The 24,589-nt window shown below is 38.7% G+C and overlaps 1 protein-coding gene across 2 annotated transcripts in view; it reads left to right on the top strand.

The window, feature by feature from the left end:
• The window catches only part of grk4 (G protein-coupled receptor kinase 4), a 52,443-nt gene extending 27,869 nt beyond the window's left edge, over positions 1–24,574 (top strand). Inside the window, exons 5-16 of one of the 2 annotated variants that reach the window (XM_079337831.1) lie at positions 1,722–1,822; positions 7,544–7,636; positions 8,074–8,137; positions 8,400–8,540; positions 13,407–13,597; positions 15,348–15,385; positions 15,779–15,868; positions 16,068–16,276; positions 17,258–17,395; positions 19,832–19,969; positions 20,127–20,258; positions 21,110–24,574. In XM_079337831.1, the coding sequence (XP_079193957.1) occupies positions 1,722–1,822; positions 7,544–7,636; positions 8,074–8,137; positions 8,400–8,540; positions 13,407–13,597; positions 15,348–15,385; positions 15,779–15,868; positions 16,068–16,276; positions 17,258–17,395; positions 19,832–19,969; positions 20,127–20,258; positions 21,110–21,166 (1,392 nt within the window). In that variant the 3' untranslated portion in view covers positions 21,167–24,574. Of the gene's footprint in view, positions 1–1,721; positions 1,823–7,543; positions 7,637–8,073; positions 8,138–8,399; positions 8,541–13,406; positions 13,598–15,347; positions 15,386–15,778; positions 15,869–16,067; positions 16,277–17,257; positions 17,396–19,831; positions 19,970–20,126; positions 20,305–21,109 lie in introns of both variants that reach the window. The other variant, XM_079337832.1, reaches the window with a different exon arrangement.
• The last annotated feature ends 15 nt before the right edge of the window (positions 24,575–24,589 follow it).

The following is a 24,589-nucleotide window of genomic DNA, read 5'->3' as shown; positions in this document are numbered from 1 at the left end:
AGATTGGTCAAAGCAGCCAATGATGCAGTAAAGAAGGGATAGTTTCTTTTAAAATCTCTAATATATTTTTGAATGTAAATATGATTGGTTTTCCTTTAGGAAATTAATAAGAGGTTAACAATAATGTAGTTTATTATGATCAAATGACAAATAACCTTATTTTTATGACATAACCTGCCAAATATGCACCAGCATGATATCCTTAGTCTGTATCAAGTTTAGCCACAACATTTGACTCCAATACAATCTGTTGAATAGTCAATAAGACACATTTTATTGCACTTTGTCGCCAATTGTAAACATGATAAAGTATAAATCTACGCATTATTGGTGTGGGCATATAAGGAGTGTTTGTGCTTAAAAATAATCGAATGTAAATATTTTTGCTTTTATTATTCCAGTTAAATGTTCATCAAAGTTTCCATTACAAACGGCCACAGTTCAAGTATGAGCCCATCCCACCAAGTTCTCTCCATCTGAAAGAGGGCAATAGAATCAGAATAAGTCTTTTTGCTAATTAAATACAAGTGTAGTTGGTTATAGTGTTTTGTATATTTTAATATGGCATCTACTGAACTGCTCCAACAGTATTTAATTGTACTTGTACAGTGATAATAAAGATATCTTATCTTAGGTCACTGTCAACATATTTCTGAGACCAACATTCACAACTAGAGCCAACTGCGCTAAGGCTATTCATTTTTTTGTTTACACATGAGCACGCCGCGCCCCTTTTTAACTTTTAGTCAGCACACAGTTGATCCGTGATCCAGACGACAGAGTCGGGAACACGTGATCCGGTCAAACGGTCGGCTTTTCTCCGTTCACATTCACCACGTCTGCAGCTAACGTCCTCTCACAGTCTCTGTCGTCTCAGTCTGTGAGCACTCTGAATGCACGCACAGCAGGAGCAGACAGAGATGCATGTCTAATAGTGAGCAGACTGATTACATTAAATGTCTAATGTTGTCAAAGCTAAATCAAGAGAGCACTTGCTTAGTGGAATAATAATTTATTATTCTGTGATAGATTTTAGTTTTTAAGTCTGTAATGTTAATGCAGGGGCATCAGAGAGCAGGGGGCTCTGGGAACTACCTATTTAATAAATAAAGGAAAGCAAATGTATATTTTAAGTTTCTCTATTTCCTGATCTGATAAAATTACTAAATATGTGACTTCAATCTGTGATTTATTCAACACACATAATGCTTTCTCAATTAAATGTACTATAACAGCTGTGTAGGCGACACAAAAACACTATTTGTTATTTCAGCCATTAAAACATATGTTCGGCCTGTATTTTTCATCTACCTGCTACCTTGACCAGTAAATCATAAAGTTAATTTGGGACCCTGTGAGTAATATGGTAAGCGTTAAAGCTTCATTAAGCAAAAGTATGATTTATTCGATTACTCGATTTATCGATCGGGATATTCGATAGAATACTCGGTTACTAAAATATTCCATAGCTTCAGCTCTACTTTCAGCTCCCTCTGATGTTTGTTTATAAGATGACCAAACAGGTTGGGTGTGACGACCTGTCATGTCAGGCTCAGTAGACTGTAGAGATTCAAAAACCAGAAAAGGCCCAGCATAATGATTCCCCTTAGATCTTTTTAAGACCTGACACTATATAGCCATACAACACCATTGTCACTCTTGATTCTGACCCTTCCTCTCTGCCCACCTGCCTCACCCTCTTTTTCTCTGTAATCCCAAAGTCGGCGGCCCATCTGCCAGACATACCCCAGGATCTGGTGGCAGGGTGTCGGGAGAAGTTGGAGCAGAGTCCATGCAAGGAGCTTTTCAATGACTGCACCAAGTAAGTTTATATCTTTTTTTATCACACACACACGCACACGCACACACTTGCATGGTGAAAGGTAATGAAAGCAGTGGGCAAAGAGAGCATCCGGATGGCTGGCATGAAAACAACAACCACCTCAGTTTTGAACGCACACGCACGCACACGCACACACACACACACTCTCTCTCTCTCTCACATACACTGATACTCAAGCATGCAAGCACACCAACGCTCTTGCAGGTGTTCCTTCTTCCTGCTCTGAGAGCCAGGAGAAGCAAACAGACTGGGGATTATTACTCTGAACCTACTGCTTATTACACACACACACACACACACACACACACACACACACACACACACACACACACACACACACACACACACACACACACACACACACACACACACACACACACACACACACACACACACACACACACACACACACACACACACACACACACACACACACACACACACACACACACACACACGTCCCAATGTTGCTTTTGTATTAGCTCAGTAATTTATGTCATATAGTATATGTTGTAAAGCATACACACTGGATTTTTCCTTGGGTACAATTGTACAATCTTAAATCATATTTAACAGCTCCCTTACCTTTAAAAACATAATCATGTTTTTATTTAGTTATTTTTTAATTAAACTCCATTTTTATTACTGAACTTAAAATCTCTCACACACCTCACACCTCTCGTGTGTGTTCATGAACAGGAGAAAGGACTTCAGAATGAATGATTAATTAATTAATAATCTAGTAAAAGATCCATACACACTAATAATTCAAAATTAAACTTGATAAAACACAATGTCAAAAGTTGAGATGCTCTATAATATGAATATAATAAACACTCCTGAAGAGAAGTTAACTCTTTGGCAGCCTATGTTGCTGTGTACTAATGATTCAGCATTAATTGAGCCTTCACAAATGTGAGTTGATTGATGCCATGTGCATTAAAGCGTCCCCATATAATCACTGATGCTGGCCTTTGGACTGTGCACTGATTACAAGCTGAAAGGGTCCCTCTTGTCTTCCTAGCAAATCTTGCCTGGTCAGAGCATGGACAGTTTCCTACTTTCTGTTTCGTTTAAAATGAACAACATGGCAACTTTTCAGCTAAAATTTGTGAAAGTGTTTTTAAGATCATGTTTTTTTGGAATTGTTCCTGAGCCTCACAACATGTCGACAACTGTGTCAGTTTTCTAATCCTGTGCCATCTGAAGGACTCAGCATACAGATTTCATCAAGTATAAGTTAATGTATGTTGCCAACAATGAAATCCCCAAATTCTTTGCAATTTTATGTTAAAAACAACTATTTGTAAATTGTTGCTCTTTTGCCTGCAGTGGTAAGCCCCTCCCCATCTCTACTTGAAATGAATGCAGTGTCTCTCTCGAGTGTACCCTGCAATGGTGCATGCAAGTTCTAGTGGGAAGTTTAAAAAAAAACAAAAAAACATTTATAGCAGAAGATATTTATCAGTGGTAATACTACTGAATACAATTAATGTTCAAATTGATGTGAATTTTGGATGGCAATGTATCACTTTTTGGTCTAAGGATACAAGTTGGAGGCTCATCCATTTCAGACCGCAAACCATTGGTTTAGACCAGACATGGGCTGAGGACATCGCTGCAAACTTGGAGCTTCAGCTGATGGACTATGACTATAATAATTTTCAGAAGATGCTTGTCCTCTTTGTGCACAAACATTCTCAGTGATGAAGTTCAACAAATCCAAACACAGATACTATATCAGTGATGAGCACCTCTCAGCTGTCATTCACAGAGCCAGATTTAAATGTCCTTGTTGAAGCCCAAGATAGAATCAGTTTCATTGGCCAGGTATGTTTAACAAAAAGGGAATTTATTTTTGGTAGCCTGTGCTCTCTGTGTACAATTTAACATTAAATAACAATGAACTAAAAATAAACAGGTAATTAATGACTAATGTGTACAAGACTAAAGACTAAGAGACTGGATGAAGATATACTGGATTATTCACACTGAAGTGAATGAATGAGCTGAAAAACAATCAAAGTTATTGTTTGGACTTGTTATAAAGTTTTTCTTTGCTTGTGAAGATAACAAAGTTAAAAATAAATGTCACAACATTTCACTTTTTTTGGTTTATTACATCTATAGTAGCATTTTCTTATTTGACCTGTACACCACAATTTAACAAAGCCTATTTCTACAAATATTTACAGACTGTTTTTATTCTTCCGATTGCCAGCACCAGCTATTCAAAATATATCATTTTGTATTTTACGTTAAGAGAACGTTGAGCAGAGTTTAAGTTATCGTTGGTGCAGCCCTGAGTTTCTCATGTGGCCCCTTGTAAAAAAAAATTGCCCACCCCTGGTTTAGACACTGGTTTTGGTGACATTGCTTGGGAGATGCACTGTTGATGACATTTTTAATGCAATTAATTTGTTTCTCAGTGACTGATCAATAGTTTTGTGAAATGCATTCATGTGTGTGTCACAGACATGGCCTGTCAATCTTGTTTTACCACTGAGGAGTAAAAAGCATAGATAAAGAAAGATACCATAGAATTTAAGTTCAAAACTTCAAGTACAGCGTCCATTTAACCGAAAACAAATACAGCATGGAAGTTTGAGGCCTATAGAGAACACAGCACGAAGGGCTTAGTTAGAAAATTGACACAGAGCCACAAAAGAAGAGTAGAAATGAGGGACAGGGGAAAGTGAGGAGAAATGGAAAGAAAGTGAATTTGGAGAGTTGGAAGAAACAGCAGTGCACACACAGAGGCACGTGTTTTTGTTACTGAAGACTTGTAGCAGCAGCAGAAATACAGATTTTTGGAATGGGGGATTCTTGTTTGAGATTTTCATCACTTCTTCCACTTTTATTATTTACTGTATATTCCGTTGTGGAATTTGTATCTTTTGCAATTACATTAAGCCAATAAGCAGTTCTGACCTATAGCTTTTCCAATTTTTTTTTCTCATGAGGGAAAGCTTGTAGGAAAGGAAACATGGTGTGGTAAGTCAAACGTGACTTTTGGCAGAGCCACACACCCACAAGAAGAAATGTATTAGCTCACTCATGGATTTTCTTCTGCTGCAGTGGAACATGGAGTTATGTCATACCGAGGGCAAAGCCTGGCCTTCACTACTTCATGTGTAACATGGTCTTTTGTGTATCGCTGGTTTTAACAAAGGTCAATGTTCTGATTTTACTCCCCTTTTCCTTTCCTATGCCTCTTGCTCTCCCTCCGTGTAACAAAATCCATATTGTATGTGTTTATTTGTACTGCCAGTGGTGTCTGTCTGTGTCTGGTCTCCAAGCCAGGCACTGCCAGGCACCTTCCTTTGTGGAGCCTCTTTCTTATAGTTAACAGTTGTGCGTTCTAAAAATCAATAATCCTAATTGGCCTGAACAGTGAAAATGGATGAGAGGCTCAGCTGAGAAAAGTAGTTATTAGCTGAATAACAGATTTGAGATGGACGTTGGTATGGGGTAAAGAATGTATGCTCTCTCCTACACCTCAGTTACAATGTGCTATAGTATACTGTACATTATTTGAACTTGGCATAACAGCAACTTGCAGTGAATTTTAAAGACTTTTAATGTACATGCATTCAACACCAATGTGAGCTCTATGCTATGCTGCTTTTGCAAAGACAAGATAAGAGAAAAGGTCAGCCACCCTACAGCTATTGGTTGCCGCCAAGCCTCAACCTATGGTGAAAAATGAAGCCAGTGCGGAAGTGCAAAGTCCTGTAGTTTGTCGAGAGTCCACTTTGGGCTGGCTCTGCTCTGCACTGGACTGAAAGTCACATCACACTCATTAAAAAAAACAAAAAAGAAAAACGTTTTCACAGCAGAAATTAACTTGTTTACTGTCTGATTCAAAAAGGTGGGGGTAATAACTTTGCCATTTGGATTTCTATAAATGATGGCCATTATTCAAATAAGGTGCATAGTTGACCTGATTGACAGGTGACTGCAGTGCAGTCATTTGTCAGGAGGCATAAGGACAGCCTCAACTCCAGCTCTTAGCCTGTCTGGTTGATTAAAAGTTAGGGTGAGACAGTATTTCCAGCATGGTAACTGCCATCGACAGGCTTCCAAAGCTCCCTGCAGTGACGGATGGGTGACTTCACTCAGGCTTTGTCCATTCATATTTATGTTTTATGGCCTTTTGCAGTTTTTCTTATCATCCTTAGTGACAATTCGACTCTTATTGACCCTCATAAAACAAGCACATTCGTCTAGAATTAAGGGTGTAAAGGAAGGATCTGTTTAATGATTATTTAATTGATTTTTAACTGTTGAATGAATGTCTTTTTTTTTTTTTGCATCAGAGCCCTGAAAGTCTGACGCGAAGGTTCTGTGTGAAAAATGCCAAAATTGACCCTTGCCAGACAATGTCACAGTCGGTCTCAGTGGGAAGCTCTTGATAGAATACAGTTCACAATCATTTAAATAACAGAAAACACATCCAATATCAACTGTTAATCAAATGTATATTTGCCTTAACATTTCAGAAGTTTTATAGTCTAACCTTTAGATCCAGAATAAATCACTTTTTTTTATGAAGTTAGCTTAAAAGTTTGAGAATCAATCAATTAATCAATCTTTAGTTGTATAGCGCCAATTCAGAACAAGTGTTATCTCAAGACACTACAAAAAGCAGGTAAAGCACCTTATTCTATGCTGTTTAGTATTACAAAAGAGCAGATTAAAAGACCATACTAATGACTATGTTTACAAAAAGCAGGTAAAAGACCTTACTTGTTTACAAAGACTCGGCTTAATCCATTGCTTGAAAAAAGTGCTGGTGACATCAGCAGTGCCTTATTGCAAAGTTAAAAGATTTTCAACCTGAACACTTGTTGAAGAGACGCTGGGCGCTGCGAACGCTCTCTACCCACTGAAAACAACTGAAAAAAGTAGCTGGCACCGAGGAAAAAAAACGCTGTGTGGACATGGGGCATTGCAGGGTCATGTGAAAGTCCTTCCAACTCTCAGTTAAGTGATGCACTGTATGTTGAGGCATGATCAGGAGACAATGGAGCTGGTGAATCTACAGCTCCTGCCCTCTTAGACATTTTTTGTGACGTCAGAGCTGTTATTTACTCCAGTCATTTTCCTTGCAGCAAGTTAAGTTGTTCTTTTGGAGGATTATTTCATAATATATGACATTATCAAATGGATTTGGAAAGACTTATACTTGCATACATGTGTATGGTAAGGTGAGATTAAAGTTTTCCGCTCAAGATTTGCTTGGTAAAAAAAACCAAACAGTTTCCCCAATATCCTCAGTTTCCTGGTTGTGTTGGGTGGAATGTTTCTGTTCAAAGGCATTTTACATTTTTGACGGTGGAGTATTGGCACTCTTTTTTTCCCCCCTGTCTTTCCACTGAGAACAGCTTTGCACCGTAACACAGCTGGCAATGCATACAGAGACATGTAAGCACACAGATCTACCCAGGCTTGCACACGTAGAGTCTCTGATTCAGGGCTTACTCAGATGAAGAGATTGTTGTTTGTAGTAACTCTAAAGGTTAAATGATTATTTTTGGAGAACGCAGGCCACGTGTGTGTATGTCTCTCTGAAGGATTTGGAGAGAAAACATCCATGTGCATGTATTTCTTGTTACATTGTTGCATCTGTATTCCTTGTTATTAAATGATCAACAACCCTCTTACTCACTCCCTCCTTTCCTCACACCCTCTTTACAGAATAGTTCGTGATTATCTAAGTGGAGCTCCATTTTCCTCCTACCATGAGTCCATGTACTTCTCTCGCTTTCTGCAGTGGAAATGGTTGGAGAGGTAGGTAGTCACTGCACATTAAACACTTGGTAAAGAGAAATGCAAACCAATCCTATTCCTTCGATGAAAATATCCCATATGATCCCTGTACACAGTTTAGTCAAACCACTGTTTTGTTAATCATTCCACTTCTTTATCTGCTCTGAACATCACGATAAGGCATTTAGACTTTAAGAACAGGCTTTAAAGGAACACTAAAACACAAAGGGATTGTTGCCAATCGTGTGTGGTGAATAATTGATGATGCTTTGCATAATGGCTGTGTAAATGAAGCAGTGTGAAAACACAATCATCAGTGTAGATTCCTGATATTTTAGCACATTCGTATGTTTGCAACATCACATGGTCTAAAAGACTTGCATAAGCTACAAGTGTTTTAATGGTTTCTTTTGTCTCTGTCATTTCTCTCTCTTTCTGACTTCTTTCAATCTTGTCAGGCAACCAGTAACCAAAAATACCTTCAGACATTATAGAGTACTCGGAAAAGGTGGATTTGGTGAGGTGAGTGTCACTGCAATAAATAATATAAGTTGACTTAACTGAATTTCTTATATGGAATTGTGGTTATTGAAGTTTTTATGACAGATACTTTCCATCATGTTGTTCCCTTTTACTGTGTTTATACACGAGTTATTCAGGTTAATGATTATTGTTCTTACAAGAAGCCTTTAACAGTTAGTTAATGCACAGCTTTTAATACCAGGGCTGATGGTTATAAAGTGCTTGTGTGTAATGTAATGTTTCTGTCTTGCTTGTTTTCCAGGTTTGTGCCTGCCAAGTACGTGCCACCGGTAAGATGTACGCCTGTAAAAAGCTGGAAAAGAAACGAGTGAAGAAAAGAAAAGGTGAAGCAATGGCACTAAACGAAAAACGCATTTTAGAAAAAGTTAACAGTAGTTTTGTAGTAAGTACTACCTTTTTCTTATTCAACCTTTCAAAAGAAATGTACCTGTTTTTCTGTCCGTTTGTGTGAGTGAGCATGTTTGTCGTATGTGAGTATGTTTTGTTAAATCATAAAAGTCCTGCAAATGAAATTGGATGGCATGTTTGCAAAGGCCGTCGATCCACTGGTATAGACAGTTGCTATGAAAAGAGTTGTTTGTAAAGATGTCCAAGCCAGGGGGACAAGCTTGTGAGTTGCATTGAAAATAAACATTTAATGATAAAAGACTAAAGGGGGATAAAAAATGGACCCAAACCATACTCGACTTACCAGCTACCACTGGCAGCTCAGCTTGCCTCCTGCGATCTGATCCAAATTCATTTAGGGATTATTTTGCGTTTGCAAACATGTCAAATTTGATTTCATTTTTTCACGACTCCCTTGAATCATCTGTGAATGTATTCTAAAATGTCCTCTCGTTTGTGTTTATTCAAAATTGACAGATTGTCAATTGTATATCTGTGTACTTTGAAAGATTAAGGTCATAGATTGTGCAAAAACAATCAACTACATATGTGCCTTCACATCTGCTTTGGTCCCTCAATTTTGACTGTATACTTTAGCAGTATTACATTGATGAATGGCTTTCTTTTGATTGTCCCCACATACAATCAGTATCTATCAATATCAGTAGCATTTGATAAAAAAAACACTTAAAGATAGAACATTAATCCTTCATGCTGGTAGCCTAAAACAAGTCAACAAGTATCTAAAAATTCTATTGACTAGATTTTTTTTTTTAAAGGTTTATTTTTGGCCTTTTTGCCTTTATTGATAGGACAGTGGATAGAGTCGGAAACAGGGAGAGAGTGGGGAGAGACATGCGGGAAAGTGGCCACAGGCCGGACGCGAACCCGGGCCGCCCGCGCGAGGAGCAAAGCCTCGCAACATGGTGCGCGCGCTGCCGCTGCGCTATCGGCGCCACCTATTGACTAGATTTTAAAATCTAACACAGCCATAATATTAAAAATAAAACTATAGACGCGCGTGCGTGCGTGCGCGCATGATGCTTTGGGAAGAATGGCACCAAGCGTAGGCTGATTGTCCTGTAAATTCCTTAACTAAAACAAACCTAGAGTCCTAACCATAGGTTTTTGGTAGTGTTGTAATACCAGAATTTTAAATAGAGTCATCAAGCATTTTAGATATGAAAATATGGTTCACAGGAAAAAAAAAAACATTTTCGCTTTATGAATGTCATATTATGTGCATGTTTCAGGTGTGTCTTTGTTGATTAATCTGCTATAACCATGTATGGTATATAAAAACAGAATTGTTTTCTTGCTTGGCTGTGTCCAAATCAGGAGTCCAACACAGCTGGAAAAGTAGTGTTGTTGTGAGCCACTATTTTTATTTCATCAAAGTGCTCACACAAGAAGCAGTTGAGGTTTTAAAGCATGAAACAAAAAACAGCTTTGGATATGTGTTTTGTTTCTCTCTCTCACAAAAAAAGGAGCATGTGTGTTGGTATCTGTGGGTGTGCAAACACACAAGTACACACACACACACACACACAAGTACACACACACACACACACACACACACACACACACACACACACACACACACACACACATGCATACACTAACACAGAGTTGGTTTGTTACAGAATCCCAGACCTGCAGCTTTTGTCACCTGGGATCAGCGTGTGTGCGTGTGTGATAGTTTTCTGTGCCGCAGGCAGAACTGATGACTCTTCATGTGCCTCTCTACCTACGAGAGCAGCTCTGTTGCCTAGCAACTCTGACCAAACAGCAGTTGTAAGGAGAAGAGTCAAGTGCTCTCTCATACCCCTCATTTTTTCTCTCTCTCACTTTTCTTTACCTTTATCAGTGCATCATACTTTTGTTTAAGACATGCCTACAGTATGTTTTAAACACTAATCCATCAAAAATATTCACTGTGTGAGTGTTTGTATGCATGTTAGACACAGGACAGGGTCACCTTTTTCTGAAACCTCCTCCATGTAGGACTGATATAAAACGTTGCTTTATTTGGGCAAGTTTTTAGGTTTATGTGAACATCAGCAACATGACCCGATTTAGTTTAGTTAAAGGCAGGGTAGGTTATTTTCTCCAGATACACTGTTTTTAGATTTTAGTTGAAATTGTCTTTAAGTCCTGACAGTAATTAATATTTCATGGGCTCAAAAAAAGAAAGGAAAAAAAGTCTATCTGTAGCAGTTGTAAACACGCAAAATCTTCTAGCCATGTCTGCACTCGTTGCACGTTTTATAAACTAATCAAGCCTCTGTACCCCATGCATGCATGAGCCCACACTCAAAGCATGAGCTGAAATCCACTTCTCAACCAAATAGACCTGTTTCCATACAGCAGTCCGGTATGGATCGGTACAGTTTGGTTTGGTAAAGCCACAGCCACCCTTGCCCTTTTTGGTTGGCGCCATGTGAGCCAGATGCCGATAGCCGCGTCAGCTACATGATAGCATCACATGATAGCTGATAACAGCTAACTGCTAACTAATACATTCAACAAAGGAGAAAACGTGACACAAACAAAACCAACACTGGAAGATATCCAGAAATTCATTTACTTTGTCACTGACATGTGGCTCTTTATTACAAAACTCAAATTTATTGCAAGACTGTGTGCTGTGAGGTGAAATAAACAGACGTAAACAATCGGTTGTGTATCTAAACACGGCAGGGTTGTGTTCCTCGACCCCGAGGCGTTTGCAAGGCCAGTCGAGAGACCGGCACCGATCCGTCTGTTGATATCACGCTCCATCTTCCCCCTGCTCGTGAACAAGACCCCAAGATACTTGAACACCTGGGGCAAGGACTCCCCACTGACCCGGAGACGGCAAGCCGCCTTTTCCCGGTCGAGAACCATTTCCTCAGATTTAGAGGTGCTGATCCTCATCACAGACCACATCATCCACAAAAAGCAAAGATGAGATCCTGTGGTTCCTGAACCGGACCCCTCTGGCCCCTGACTGCACCTAGAAATTCTGAACAGAACCGGTAACAAAGCGCAGCCCTGCGGCCAACGCTCACCGGGAACAGGTCCGACTTACTGCCGGCAATGCAAACCAGGCTCCAACTCCAGCTCAGAGGAGCCGCTTCGACAATGGATGTGGAGAACATGAAGACCGTACCAACAGAGGGTTCTGCTAGACATTCCCAACAGACCCTTGTCCATAACGGTGTTCTTTATGGACAAACTGTGACTGTCACAGAAGTCCAATAACAGAACACTGCTCTGGTTCAGATCAGGATCCCAATCACCCCCCTCCAAGTCTCACTGTCGTTGCCCACGTAAGCGTTGAAGTCACCCAGTAGAACAATGGAGTCCCCAGCCGGAGCACTGTCCAGCAGCCCTCCCAGGGACTCCAAAAAGGCCGGGTACTCCGAACTGCTGTTTGGTCCGTAGGCCGAGACGACAGTGAGAGACCTGTCCCCTACCCGAAGGCGTAGGGACGCGACCCTCTCATTCACCTGGGTAAACTCCAACATCCAACCACCAGGCGCTCTCCTGTGGGGCCTAACCCCAGGCCTGGCTCCAGGGTGGGGACCTGGCTCCGCCATGCCAGGCGACGTCACGGTCCTTGATCTTATATTCTTCAAAAAAAATCATGCTAATTTTCTTAAATTACCTACTCTGCGTTTAAAGGCTAATACCGAAAAGAAAGTCACAGAAAACTAAAACAATGTCAACATTGTAAATAAGAACAAGGAATCAGTAATTAATTTCTTGAGGACTATCAATCAGTTAATCTTTTTGTATTGTAACGATTCAAAACAAATGTTATCTCAAGACTCTTTAAAAATTAACAGGTGAAAGACATTACTCTTTGTTAAATGATCTACAACAAACCAAAATAGTAACGTTACAGTGACAACAGAAGGAATAGGTTAAAGGTTGTGTTAAGAGTTTTAAGCCGCGAAAGAACAGCATGGGGAAATGATCATTTGGCATTTTGACTTGTAGATTGTAGAAACAGGCAAGCAATGTCCTCCCATCCTCAATCTGCTGCTTTAAATAATTGCTCTTATTTTTACTGTCTCATAATTTCCCAAAATATTTTTGTTTCAATTGTGTTTGACTCTAACTACATACATTTTCTGAATTGTTGAGAGATCATAACAAATGAAGTTTAAAAGGCAAAAATGTGCAGCAGCTGTTATCAGGACATTATACTGTACATACAGTACGCCTGAATGCTTCTATGGTAATACTTGGTCATCCTACAAAAGGCTTATGAATAACATAAATATAATATCTGACATTATTAATACAAAATAGAATAAACTTGTTAGGCAAGAGTTGAGAATGTGTGTGCCCCTTTTCCCTGGGGTTAAATAGTTTTTTTCCCTCCCTTATGGTCCATTTCTGACAATGCAGTCTGGAGCAGATGGGATTCCTCTTGATGGCAGCTACTTCCTGCTTGCACACAACATCACATGCACACACACTGTACCCTGCATGTCATTGACCCAGAGGGGCGGGAGGCAGTACAGAGAAGAGACGCCAGGAATGAAGGAAGAAAAGAGAGATAGATGAGGTGATAAGTGGGGATGGACTTTAGGCAACTGAGCACAGAGTGGAAAAGAAGCTTCTGGTTTTTATCTGTGATCTATCTGTCTTTGTTACTTTTTGTTTACATTCCAGAAATTCTTCTGGAATAATGGATGATAATTTGGGGCTTTAAACGAACCAAATAAGACAATCACGTTAATCTTGCTTTCCTGTCTCTTACTACTGCTCTCCCCTCTCACTTTCCCTCCTCTTCCCCCCTTTCACCAATTCTTCTACTTTGCCCTCACCTCCCCTGTTACCACTCTCCCAAATTTGCCTCCCTCTCCAGGTTAGTCTAGCTTATGCCTATGAAACCAAGGATGCACTGTGCCTGGTATTGACCATAATGAATGGCGGTGACCTAAAGTTTCACATCTATAACATGGGCAATTCGGGCTTTGACGAGCAGAGGGCCATCTTCTACGCTGCTGAAATCTGCTGTGGCCTTGAGGACCTGCACCGTGAAAGGATAGTCTACAGGTTAGGTCACATGGGGGTCAGACACAGTTTGGGCACATGTTCATGGGGAAAATAGATATCATGCAGGATTTTATAGGCTTATGTTATAGGTTGGGCATCTGAACTATTTAAAACAATTGACTTTTTTTTTTCTTTCTAAAAATGAAGACAGCCTTCAACATGGAGGCTTTTTGAAACTTTACAGAGCCGTTCTGTCTCAGAAAACTAATTATGTACTATATTTTCTGAAATTTCCTGCAGCTGACTAAATGTCCTGAAGTTTAAATGGAAAAATGATTTTGAACATGAAGTTCAGTGAATGTTTTCTCAACCCTTAGGACCAATTGTATGCTCTCTTTTGTGGCTCTGAAGGATGTTTAGAGTTTAAGAAAATAACCCTGATGATGTAATAAGGACTGAGTCATATTACCTTAGCTTGAACATTTACCTTTTTTGACAGAAAGCCTAAAATAAACTGGTCGTTGCGATCTTTGAAAGAGGTGAGCTTCTACCAGGAAGCTTAAGTCCAATGACAGATGCTTTCCTCATGCATCTTTGGATATGTAGAATCTGAGATTTTCAAGCTTTACCATATTTCAATCTTTATTTGTATAGCGTCCATTTATAACAGATGTTATCTTGAGACACTTTTCAAAAAGCAGGTAGAGGACCTTACTTTTTGTCTGTTAACATTACAAAAGAGCAGGTAACAAGACCATGCTCATTGTTATGTTTACAAAAAGCAGGTAAAAGACCTTACTTATAGTTATGTAGTTATTAAGAGCCCAGCTTAATCCGTCATAGCGTGGCAAGAAAAAACGCCCCTTTAACAGGCAGAAATCTTCAACAGACCCGGACTCATGATGGAACAGCCATCTGCTAAACGTTTATTTAGGATATCCTGGCTTCTGGTGCTTACAATTTTATCCTTCTTTTTATTGGGTAACTTGATAAAATTTACAAACCTTAAAGATAAAAGACAAATAAAACCAACCATCAACTTACTGAATGTCTTACCACTGAACTTAGTAGTACTTGTACTGTGTTCCGTTAGAGAGTTAGCAGTTGTGTAACAAAAGCTCAAATGAACAGTCTTGAATAATGAAGTGCCACTGGAATAATGATGTTCTGATTTCACCAAGATGTCATGTACCTGTCAAACTTAATGAAGTGTGAGAATAATGCCCACATAAACACTGATGTTCTTACAGAACATATGAACCCCCATATTAAAAAAGATGGACTTTCCTTGGTTTTTGCGTGTGTTTCAGACTTCAATTAGCTTCACAGTTGCCATTGTCCCTGTTCTTGGCATTAATTAGTGTGCCAGTTTTCAGATTTTACTTTTTGTTTGGCACATTTCCAACAGTTTGAGAAATCAAAAGCCTCTTTAAATAAAGTAAACTAACAATGTGGCAGGTTAATTTAAAAAAAGCTTGGCAAATGTTTTAATAAACATTACTGAATTGAGTAATGGTAAATAGTATTTAATTTGCTTTGATTGTAAGACTGTTTATAAGAATAAAGCTGTTCAATATAATGCAGGAAAACAAATAGAGCAAATAAAAATGTGCGTATTGAGCCACCTTTTAATTCAAAGGAAATATTGTAGAAAATCACTGACACTGCCTATAATAGACAATGAAAAGAAACCTTCATTAAAATCCATCAAAACGCAAATATTACACCCACTTTTTGTTATATTCTTGTCCAAAAATGTAAGTGCTAGACAAAGTTCAAAATGAACACTGTCTATTTTCTTTCTTCACAGGGATTTGAAACCTGAAAACATCCTTCTGGATGACTGTGGTATGTTTCCAAAGTGTTATTCCTTTAGTTCATTTTGAGCCAAGTTGGTCTTCTATGTGGGCACCCTGATTATTAGAGAATAGTAGGTTATTCATTGTATATGGTTTGGTTGATTAAGTTATGCTGCTTACTGCTTGGTAACTTGTCCTCTAGTTTTCCACATCCCACTGTCTCCTTTTAGATACACCCCTTTTTTTAAATGCCTCCTCCCAATATTTACACTTAACTTCACTCAGTTATTAAAGATCCTTTGTAACATGACTTGTGTAAGGATACTATAGCTCCACCTTTGACATCTCAGGATGTTTAGTACAACATTTCATTTTTTTTCAATGATGTAAAAATTGAGCAGATTAAATTGTGGGATCTCATTCATCTATGGTTCCTGTGCAGGACACATTCGAATTTCAGACCTGGGCCTTGCTGTTCAAATTCCTGAAGGAGAAACGATACGAGGGAGAGTAGGCACCGTTGGATACATGGGTATACATTTGTACATCTTTGAAATCTTTTTCCTTCCCTTTTCTGTTTCATTCCAATAGAAATCAACTAGGAACAGATTTTTGCCATCCCTTTACAAAATCTCAGTTTTCTTACCATTCTGATTAACGTCTTTAACTTAGTCACTTGTGACACATTGTAGAACTGACTCTCTTTCCCCACTTCACATTCCCTGCCTTAGCTCCAGAGGTGATCCAGAACGAGAGCTACAACTTCAGCCCAGACTGGTGGGGGCTGGGCTGCCTGATCTTTGAGATGATACAGGGCCAGTCCCCATTCCGAAAACGCAAAGAGCGTGTCAAGCGAGAGGAGGTGGATAGACGAGTGCGTGAAGAGCAGGAAGAGTACTCTGACAAGTTTTCAGAGGAGTCCAAACACATTTGCAGACAGGTGAGAGTGAAGAAAAGGAGCTGACAGATGGCTTTGAGGTAGAAATTAGCATGACAGAGGAGGAGAGGGAAAAAGGAGGAGACAATGCAAATGAAATTAAAGACCATTTTATGTGACATTTGACAAATGTGAAAAAAAAAGCACTTATCAAACCTCTAAATTATGTAGTCTTTTCAGAATATGCATGTAGCTTATAATTTGTTTTTACATTTGCATCGTACATGATTGTTTATATTAAGACAGTTAATTCCATCAGTAATTTGAGAAGCCTTTCGATAAAAATGAAGCAGCTTTTGATTTCTGCTATTCACTGGGTAAGCATTCAGAAAAAAAAACATCTGAAATGTATTAGTGAAATTAAAAAGCAAGAATGTTCAGTTGATATTATTTCCCTGCCCAAAACGTAACTGGTGCTTTAAAAAAAAAAAGTAACACCATACATTTTTGGATCAACTAATGGAAAGTTCTCTGTTTGGGTGAGTGGTTTTCATGCCTACCCTCTGAGCAGGAGGGGACTGGACGTATGACGTCATGGAACATTGTGACCCGGGGTTCAGTAGATTCAAAGACTCCTGGGGGGAATGGGGGAGAGATGGCTCAAAATAGACAAGTGATCTGAGTTGTCAAGAGCAGAAGGTGAGTGTCTGCTTTAAGCCCCTGCATAAATTAGTGCAAGGGGTTGCACAAGGACAGGAGAAGAAGAGGGTAGTTGGCTGTGAATGCAATTAGCTTGCGGTTGACAACATGGTCAGTGGGCGTATCCAGTGGTATCAAAAAAAAAAGAAGAAAAGTTAACATCCACTTTATACGGTTACGCCACTATTCGTTTATTATTTTAACAAGCTCTTATTGAGGCAGCATTTTTTTTGGGCTAATGGCTGTGGATGATGTCCCTTCCTACTAATCCCTGACTTTCTTCTTTGAAAAGTTTGAGTGTTTAAATATCTCCTTCCCTTTACTCTCCGTCCTGATGCATGTCAGCTCCTGTCAAAGGACCCCAAGGAGCGACTGGGATGTCAGGGTCGAGGGGCCATAGAGGTCAAACAGCACCCCATCTTCAGAAATATTAACTTCAAACGGCTGGAGGCTAACATGTTGGATCCTCCCTTCAGTCCTGATGTAAGCACGCGCGCACACACACACACACGCACACGCACGCACACACACACACACAATGTAATTATAACAATCATTGTCAAAAATAAAGGAAATCTCCCATAAATAATTAGTAGAACATGATTTTACAGGGACTATACACATTCATAACATTTCCGTAATGCTCAAGATATTTTATTTGGTCCTCCATTAGAGGAAATGTAGTTTATAGAGCAGCTCCAAGCTAAAGACAGGGACAATCAAGTGATATGCAATAGAAAACTACTGACACGAATAAAATATGAATTGATTTAACAATATTTATACCACATTATTACAATACAAACATCTTCCACTTATTGATTAAAAAGGATGATGTACAGATATTTGTGCAATGTAATTAAAGACACTGTGGCATGTCGAATTGACAAGGGAGACATAACTGAGGATTCATTGCACTTTCAGACATAGTTGTAGGATTTGGATTATGGGATATGTGATCATATAGAGTAAAGGCTAGGATAAATGTAATTTATATAAAAATATAGCTCTAACAGAATTATGAAAGGTCCCATATTCTGCTTTTTCTGTTTTTATATGCTCTTTAGTGTATTTTTCAGATGTCTTGTGCATGATTAGGCACATGAATGTGCATCAATTCCAAGTCTGTGGAAACACATTTTTTTTCCTACCTCCTCCATACTGTATACGTCGACACCTCATAACATGCTGGAACACGTCAAACATCGCCGCCATATTGGATGGGTCTCCTCACTCTATGCTAGCACCAAGTCACTAGGATATAATGGAGGGCAAGCCACAATGCTGGTATTTTCTGCAATTTACAATTGCAATAACCAGTGCAGTATTGATAACAGATCATGTGAGATCACCTTTCACAAGTAAGATTGAACAATAATTTGGGTTATTTTACCATTTATACTATTATGTCATCGGAACTAATGTTACTTAGAAACATGTTCAACAGCATCTTTAGACATATATATCGCATATAAACACTTTATGTTATGAATAAATAGATACACGGGTGAATACTGGATTGTTGTACAGTATCCTTGTCTCCTGAAAGGCGCTTATAAATACAATTTATTATATTATAAACACATACACACCCTCTTTCACTGACACTCTCTCACACACATGCACCTTTTCTCTCTTTCTCATAGTCATGGTACTGGCATTGATATTATGGGTAACAAATTAAGAATGTGTGCCTGCACATACAGTATGCACTGCTATGCACCAAACAACTGTGAGTGGTATGATATAGCCTAAACATCACCAAAAATACTTTCATTCTTTTTTCTACGAGGACCTCTCCTATGTATTGCCAAATTCTCCTAATTGTATAAAGGCCTAATATTTACAGTCAACGGGCCAGACTCAGTGAAGCTATGGCTAAAGTGGAGAGTCTAGAACAGGAGACGCAAAATGCAAAGGCCCGAGAATGTAGAGTCTTCTGGAAGAAATAAATTCAAATAAACAATCGAACTTTTTTCTTTATTAAAATATCAAATTAATTCATTTATCAATATGCCATAGCCTACCATATCTTTGTTTGAGAATAATACAAACTTTTTTAGCATGAAAGCACATATTTTTCAATGTATGACAGTGTCCTGCATTATAATTAATCACTGTTGTTTGTAACAAACCAAAGTGAGAAAATCTGTTAAAAAATTTGGGGACTTATGATCATTTTAGTAGTTAGTGATAAACCTTCCGAAGAAGAAATAAATTCAGGTGGGCATATTGGAGACCCATCCAAGATGGCAGCCACGCTTATACGTTAGCTCCAATGGGCAACGTCAGTCTATGAGGCGTCTACGTATATTATGTCTATGTTCCTAGCCCCCCTTGTTGAAAATTTGTAAAGTGATATTAAACGACGAAGACATCACTGATCCAAGCCCATTGACTTGTTGTAGTAAGCACAAGCTCCCCTCGGACTGACCGTAGCATTCCCAATATGGTAAAAGGGGCGGGACATATCCGAGAACAAAGGTGAAAGACTAAACAATTATGAGATAGCAGATTGACCGACCAATCACATCAGGCTTGGCACACGTGGGAACCCTTTTTTTTCTCTCTCTCTCTCCTCTCTTCTTGTGGGATTCTGAGTGTTAGAAACACAGGCAGATGAGAAAGCCTGCAGTACACAAGAACAGACACTTTTATCGAACATTTGTGACTATGAAGGTACTTTAATAGGCTCATAAAATGTATGAACCCCAAAAAGAGCATAATATGAGACCTTTAATGTAGTAGTCTAAGCAGCATAAACAATTTTTTTTTTTTAATTACATAATTATTGTATTCAGTAGTTAGTGGGAGCTGATTAGTGATAAATAGGCTGAGTGAGGGAGAGGGACTGACGAGAGAAAATCAGTCAGATATATTTAAAGGTTTATTCCCCCCACCCACCCATCTCTCTCCTAGCCTAGAGCCGTGTACTGTAAAGACGTCCTGGACATCGAGCAGTTCTCCACTGTCAAAGGCGTGAACCTTGACCCCACAGATGACGACTTCTACCACAAGTTTGTCACAGGAAGTGTCTCCATCCCGTGGCAGAATGAGGTACTGCAGACTCACACCTCTGAGATGATGTCATCATTCAGTCAGTCCCACAACATACAGTTACAATGCAATACAACACTGGTGACATAGGAATACAAAAACGATTTATTTATTGAAAGTTGTCAAGATAACTAACTTGCCCTCTTTTCCTCTGTAGATGATTGAAATGGAGTGCTTCAAAGAAATTAATGTCTATGAGACTGACGGGACGCTTTGCTCCGACCTGGACGTGAATCGACCCAATCCTCCACCAAAGAGGGGCTTCTTCTACCGCCTGTTCAGAAGAGAGGCAAGTGCTAGTGCTCCGCCAACTGTCCGAGGGGGTGGGGGCTAAGGTACTTCCTCTTTTCCTTCTTTCCTTCTTTTCTTCATTTTTCCAGGCCTTTTCCAGACCTGCACAAATCCCTGAATCCCTCTGAACTCATTTGTTTAAGGTAATGCTGGTTTAAGAGGGTTAGAATAAGGCCTCTCTTTTCCCTTTTTTCCAGCACTGAAAAAAAAAAGTATAGTCATTTATTTTGACTAACATTGTATTTGTTACTTTCCAACTTTAGACTAACATGAGGTGTCTTCACTTGGTTTTCACTATATCAAACATTGCCTTTAAGATTGACAAACTATATTGTAATATGTGTCACAAAGGTAAAATGGTTCTACCTTAATGTATTGTTTGCAGGAACTATTAAATTAGCAGATCATTTAAACCATCTTTCACCTGTACATTTTGTTTTGGATCCAATGTTTAAATCTCCATTAACAGAATTAGGAATAACAATAATTTCAATCACAACAGAAAGTCAAGATTGTCGGAGTTCTCTTTCACTGAAACTGGACGTACTATTAAGAAGTTGGGGTAGTAATTGAACTCTACACCGTAGTTCCAGTTTTTTTTTTAGTTTTTTTATAAAATGTCCATTACTACATTATTGTCTGTTGCCTTGTCCTAGTAGCATTGCTGGCATCCCACTACCTAACAGTTGGGTTTATTGAGTGTTATTTTCCACCTTGGACACTACAAAAAACGTAATGATGCAAACCTGAAGTATCATCAGAATCTGGTATCATCTTCAAAACAAGAGATGATTTAGTATGAAATGTTTCTCATGATAGTGATATATCCCCACTTTTGGTTCTTCCCAGGTATGCTTTAAGAGCAGTTACAGCGACGATGAGATTGAAGAGCCCTCTCGACTTTAAACCACTCCTTTCACCTGCCTCCTCCTCCCCCTCACCGCTGAACTTAGCTACAAACTCCAACCGAGCGGGAATCTTAGGAACTCAGTGAATGTTGACCTGTATTTATGAGCTGTATTAAAAGTGTATTATAATTAAAGAAAAAAAGTATGAGTTTAAAGATTTTGTACATTTGTACTTGAATTTATGTCTAGATGTATATTTTCACTAAAGGTTGTATTGTACAAAAAGCCATAAAAGTACCACTTGAATGCTTACATTACTTTTTTTTCTTTCCTTTTAGAATGAGTATTGAGGTGTATCTGGGACTTTTTTGAAGAAGCACAGTGACATGTTTTTTTTTTATTTCTCAATGTAGCATAAGGCCTTTTTTTCTGTGCTGTAGGTTTGTCATTTTTTGCCAACACAACTTGTTAGTAAATGAAAACCACACACACACACACACACACACACACACACACACACACACACACACACACACACACACACACACACACACACACACACACACACACACACACACACACACAGCCTCCACACCCCTCATTGCTCAGGTGGTTCTGAATGAAGCTCGCACATAAAAATCAATAAACAAAGGGGAAATAAATCCATTCTAACATTGCTGTATTTATGCCTTTGGACATGTTTTGGAGATCTCGACTCTCTCGTGGAAAACGTGGAAAATCATTTCCAAACAGGGTTCAAGCCCTGTTTGGAAATGATTTTCCATGTCTTTCTCCAAAGCAATGTTGTCCTATTATACTACCTTAAAATGCATATCTAGTAAACAGCCCTCTTATGCTAGTTCAAAATTCGATTTTGCAGAGTTGGTTTGGATTTACTTCTGATCATCTCAATGTTAGCATGTGCAACAATACAAATCTTGTAAGATACAAAAGAAATAGATCCAGTAATAGGCTTCCTTCTCTTATAGTAGGGGCCCAGTAATTATAATTCCTAAGTCTCTCTAAATACGTCTTCAGCTGATGTTAGAAAGTGTTGCCTTTAGGAATTGTTAAAATTGAAGTATGTGACATTATTCACCCTGGCCAAAAGAAAATCATTTTTGATTGATTCATCTTTATTCCTAATCCTTTTTTGCTTCTTTAAATTAGTGGCTTTTTTCTAACATGTCCAGCGAAGTTAAACCTTTTTCCAGCAAGGCAGGGTGAACTCTATTTCTTAAAATATCCCTTTAATTTTCTACCCATATATGCTTAATACAAGAAAGTTTAGGACAGTTGACTGGAGAATGAGATGGAACATAGAGAAATATGTTGAAGAAGACACTGTATTACTTAACTGACCTACAGCTGACAAGGGCTTCATCTAGATAGCAAATTATGGTTGCATAAAACTAACTTACATTAATGAAGCTGTTAGCAGCTAGTAACCTCGGGGCTAAGTCAAGATGCAGCCTGCTTTGGCCTTTGTGCCTGCTTATCATAAATAGCATGTTGCCTCTTAGACGCATCATGCTACATAATCTTTACTCAGAAACTGCTGCTTCAGCTGTGTTTTTTTCCAGATCCAAATAACATTTCTGCAATCATAACTACTCCAGTGAAACCCTTTATGTTCTTCTCTCCCAGTGAGGACCTTAGGCAGTTGATTTTGTCTGGTGTAGACAAGTGAATCCTGTTTAAAGACTTTCCTTATATAGTTACCATCAGCTGTGTACAGGAACAGTCAACCACTTGCAGAGCACTTCTGTCTCTTTTTTGTTTTCTTCAAGTAAACAATATACGAACAAATACCTTTTTTCTGTACATTACCCACACTGTTCTAATAAGTTTGTTAAATGTTAACTTTTTTGTATTTGTTACCAGTGACATTATGGAAGCATTTTTAGCCAGTTTTATTTTGAGCTTTGATTTTAGGGCTGTTGCTGTTTAATCACAACCATCTGTTTTAATGCTGTGAATACCCAATCTGGACATGTTACCTGCGTGTGGGTGTGTGTCTGTGTCTGTATGTATTAGACTGTATGCAAATACAGCTTTTATTCAATGTAGTGCATTGAAGTACATAAATACAATAGTTCATATTCATGACAGGACTTGAATGTCACAGAGTTGAATTTCAAACTATTCAAGACTGCTCTCATATTAGATGGTACGCATAAATATCCCATCTCTTGGAATAATTTGGAGAGTTGGTTTTTTCTCGAAATGTTGTCCCCAGTTGCACATTCCATTATCAAAATCAGGAACTGAATGCGTGCATTAAGCTGTTGCTGGCTTGTCGTCACTTGAGTTCGAGTCTTGTCTGTTTTTGTTGCTCTCAGGCACATCTTGTTTTTCTGTTTCTTTTGCCTATGTAGATTTTAGCCTTTTAGCTCTTTAGCCTCAAAAACCTTGTAAATTTTGTATTTCTAACCTGTAACTAAACTCTAACACACACTCGGTCACTCTCACAGGGAAACTAAACTGTGTTTGCCAATCATGCCTCAGTCGTTGTTTGAACTTTACTCTTATGCCATTCATGTTGCAGTAAAGTGATTCTGTTAATTTCATTGCACTATTGTGTGTTTTGACAATGACTATAGGAAGTGTCTTTAACTTTTTTTGCCAATGATACCAAAAGCTACATTGAGTAAATTCTTATTTTTAGTGGGGAAAAAACTGAAGAAAGACTGACAGCCTTTTATTGTTCTGTATGTGCCAATTACCAAGTTAAGTTCTGACATCCCGCCTTTTTTAGCCTCTTTACCATTCCGTCCATCCTCAAAGAAATTCCTATCATAAAGGAACTTAAACAGCTCAACAGTTTTGAATGTCCGCACTAAGTGCATTGTAATGCCTGTTTTAAAAAAATACATATGTTTTATTACTCAAGCATGTATTGGTTTGTAATACTTCAGGCTCCTTGTATATGTAAATGATGACCTTCTTGTGCCAACATATCTCACTGGTATCTGAAGACAACTTTAGAAATGACAAGGTGACCAGTTGAGTTGGCCCTGTTTGAATACATGACGAGCATTTCTTCTCTTTTGCCTTCTCCTAAGGCGGTGATGAGTCTTCCCTGCTAATAAATCTAGGATGGTGCTCAGCAGCAGCGTTAAGAGATTGAGATCCTTAGTTTCTTGATGTCATTTGAGTCTAGTTTTTGGATTACCACAATTAAATGCCAGGAGCTCCTTCTGGGTTTGACACTGCTCTTTCTGTATATGTCCGAAAGAGATTTGTTAAGGAAGGGAGATATGACATGCATTGTTTGTATTCAAACAGGACCTGGGACTTATTGATTTTTCTTCTTTTTTAGTAACTGTACAGTCATGTCGTTCAACCACTGCAGTCATTGTTAATTCTTGTACAAGTTGTATCACTGGTTGTTGTACCATATCTGACATTTGTAATTATAAAATAATACACTGCCATTTATATAAAAAATACTTTTCTTGTCTTATTTGTGTCAAGTATT

Source organism: Symphodus melops (genome assembly GCF_947650265.1).
Source record: "Symphodus melops genome assembly, chromosome: 2".
Lineage (NCBI taxonomy): Eukaryota > Metazoa > Chordata > Actinopteri > Labriformes > Labridae > Symphodus > Symphodus melops.
This window is presented reverse-complemented; position numbering and strand designations above follow the sequence as displayed.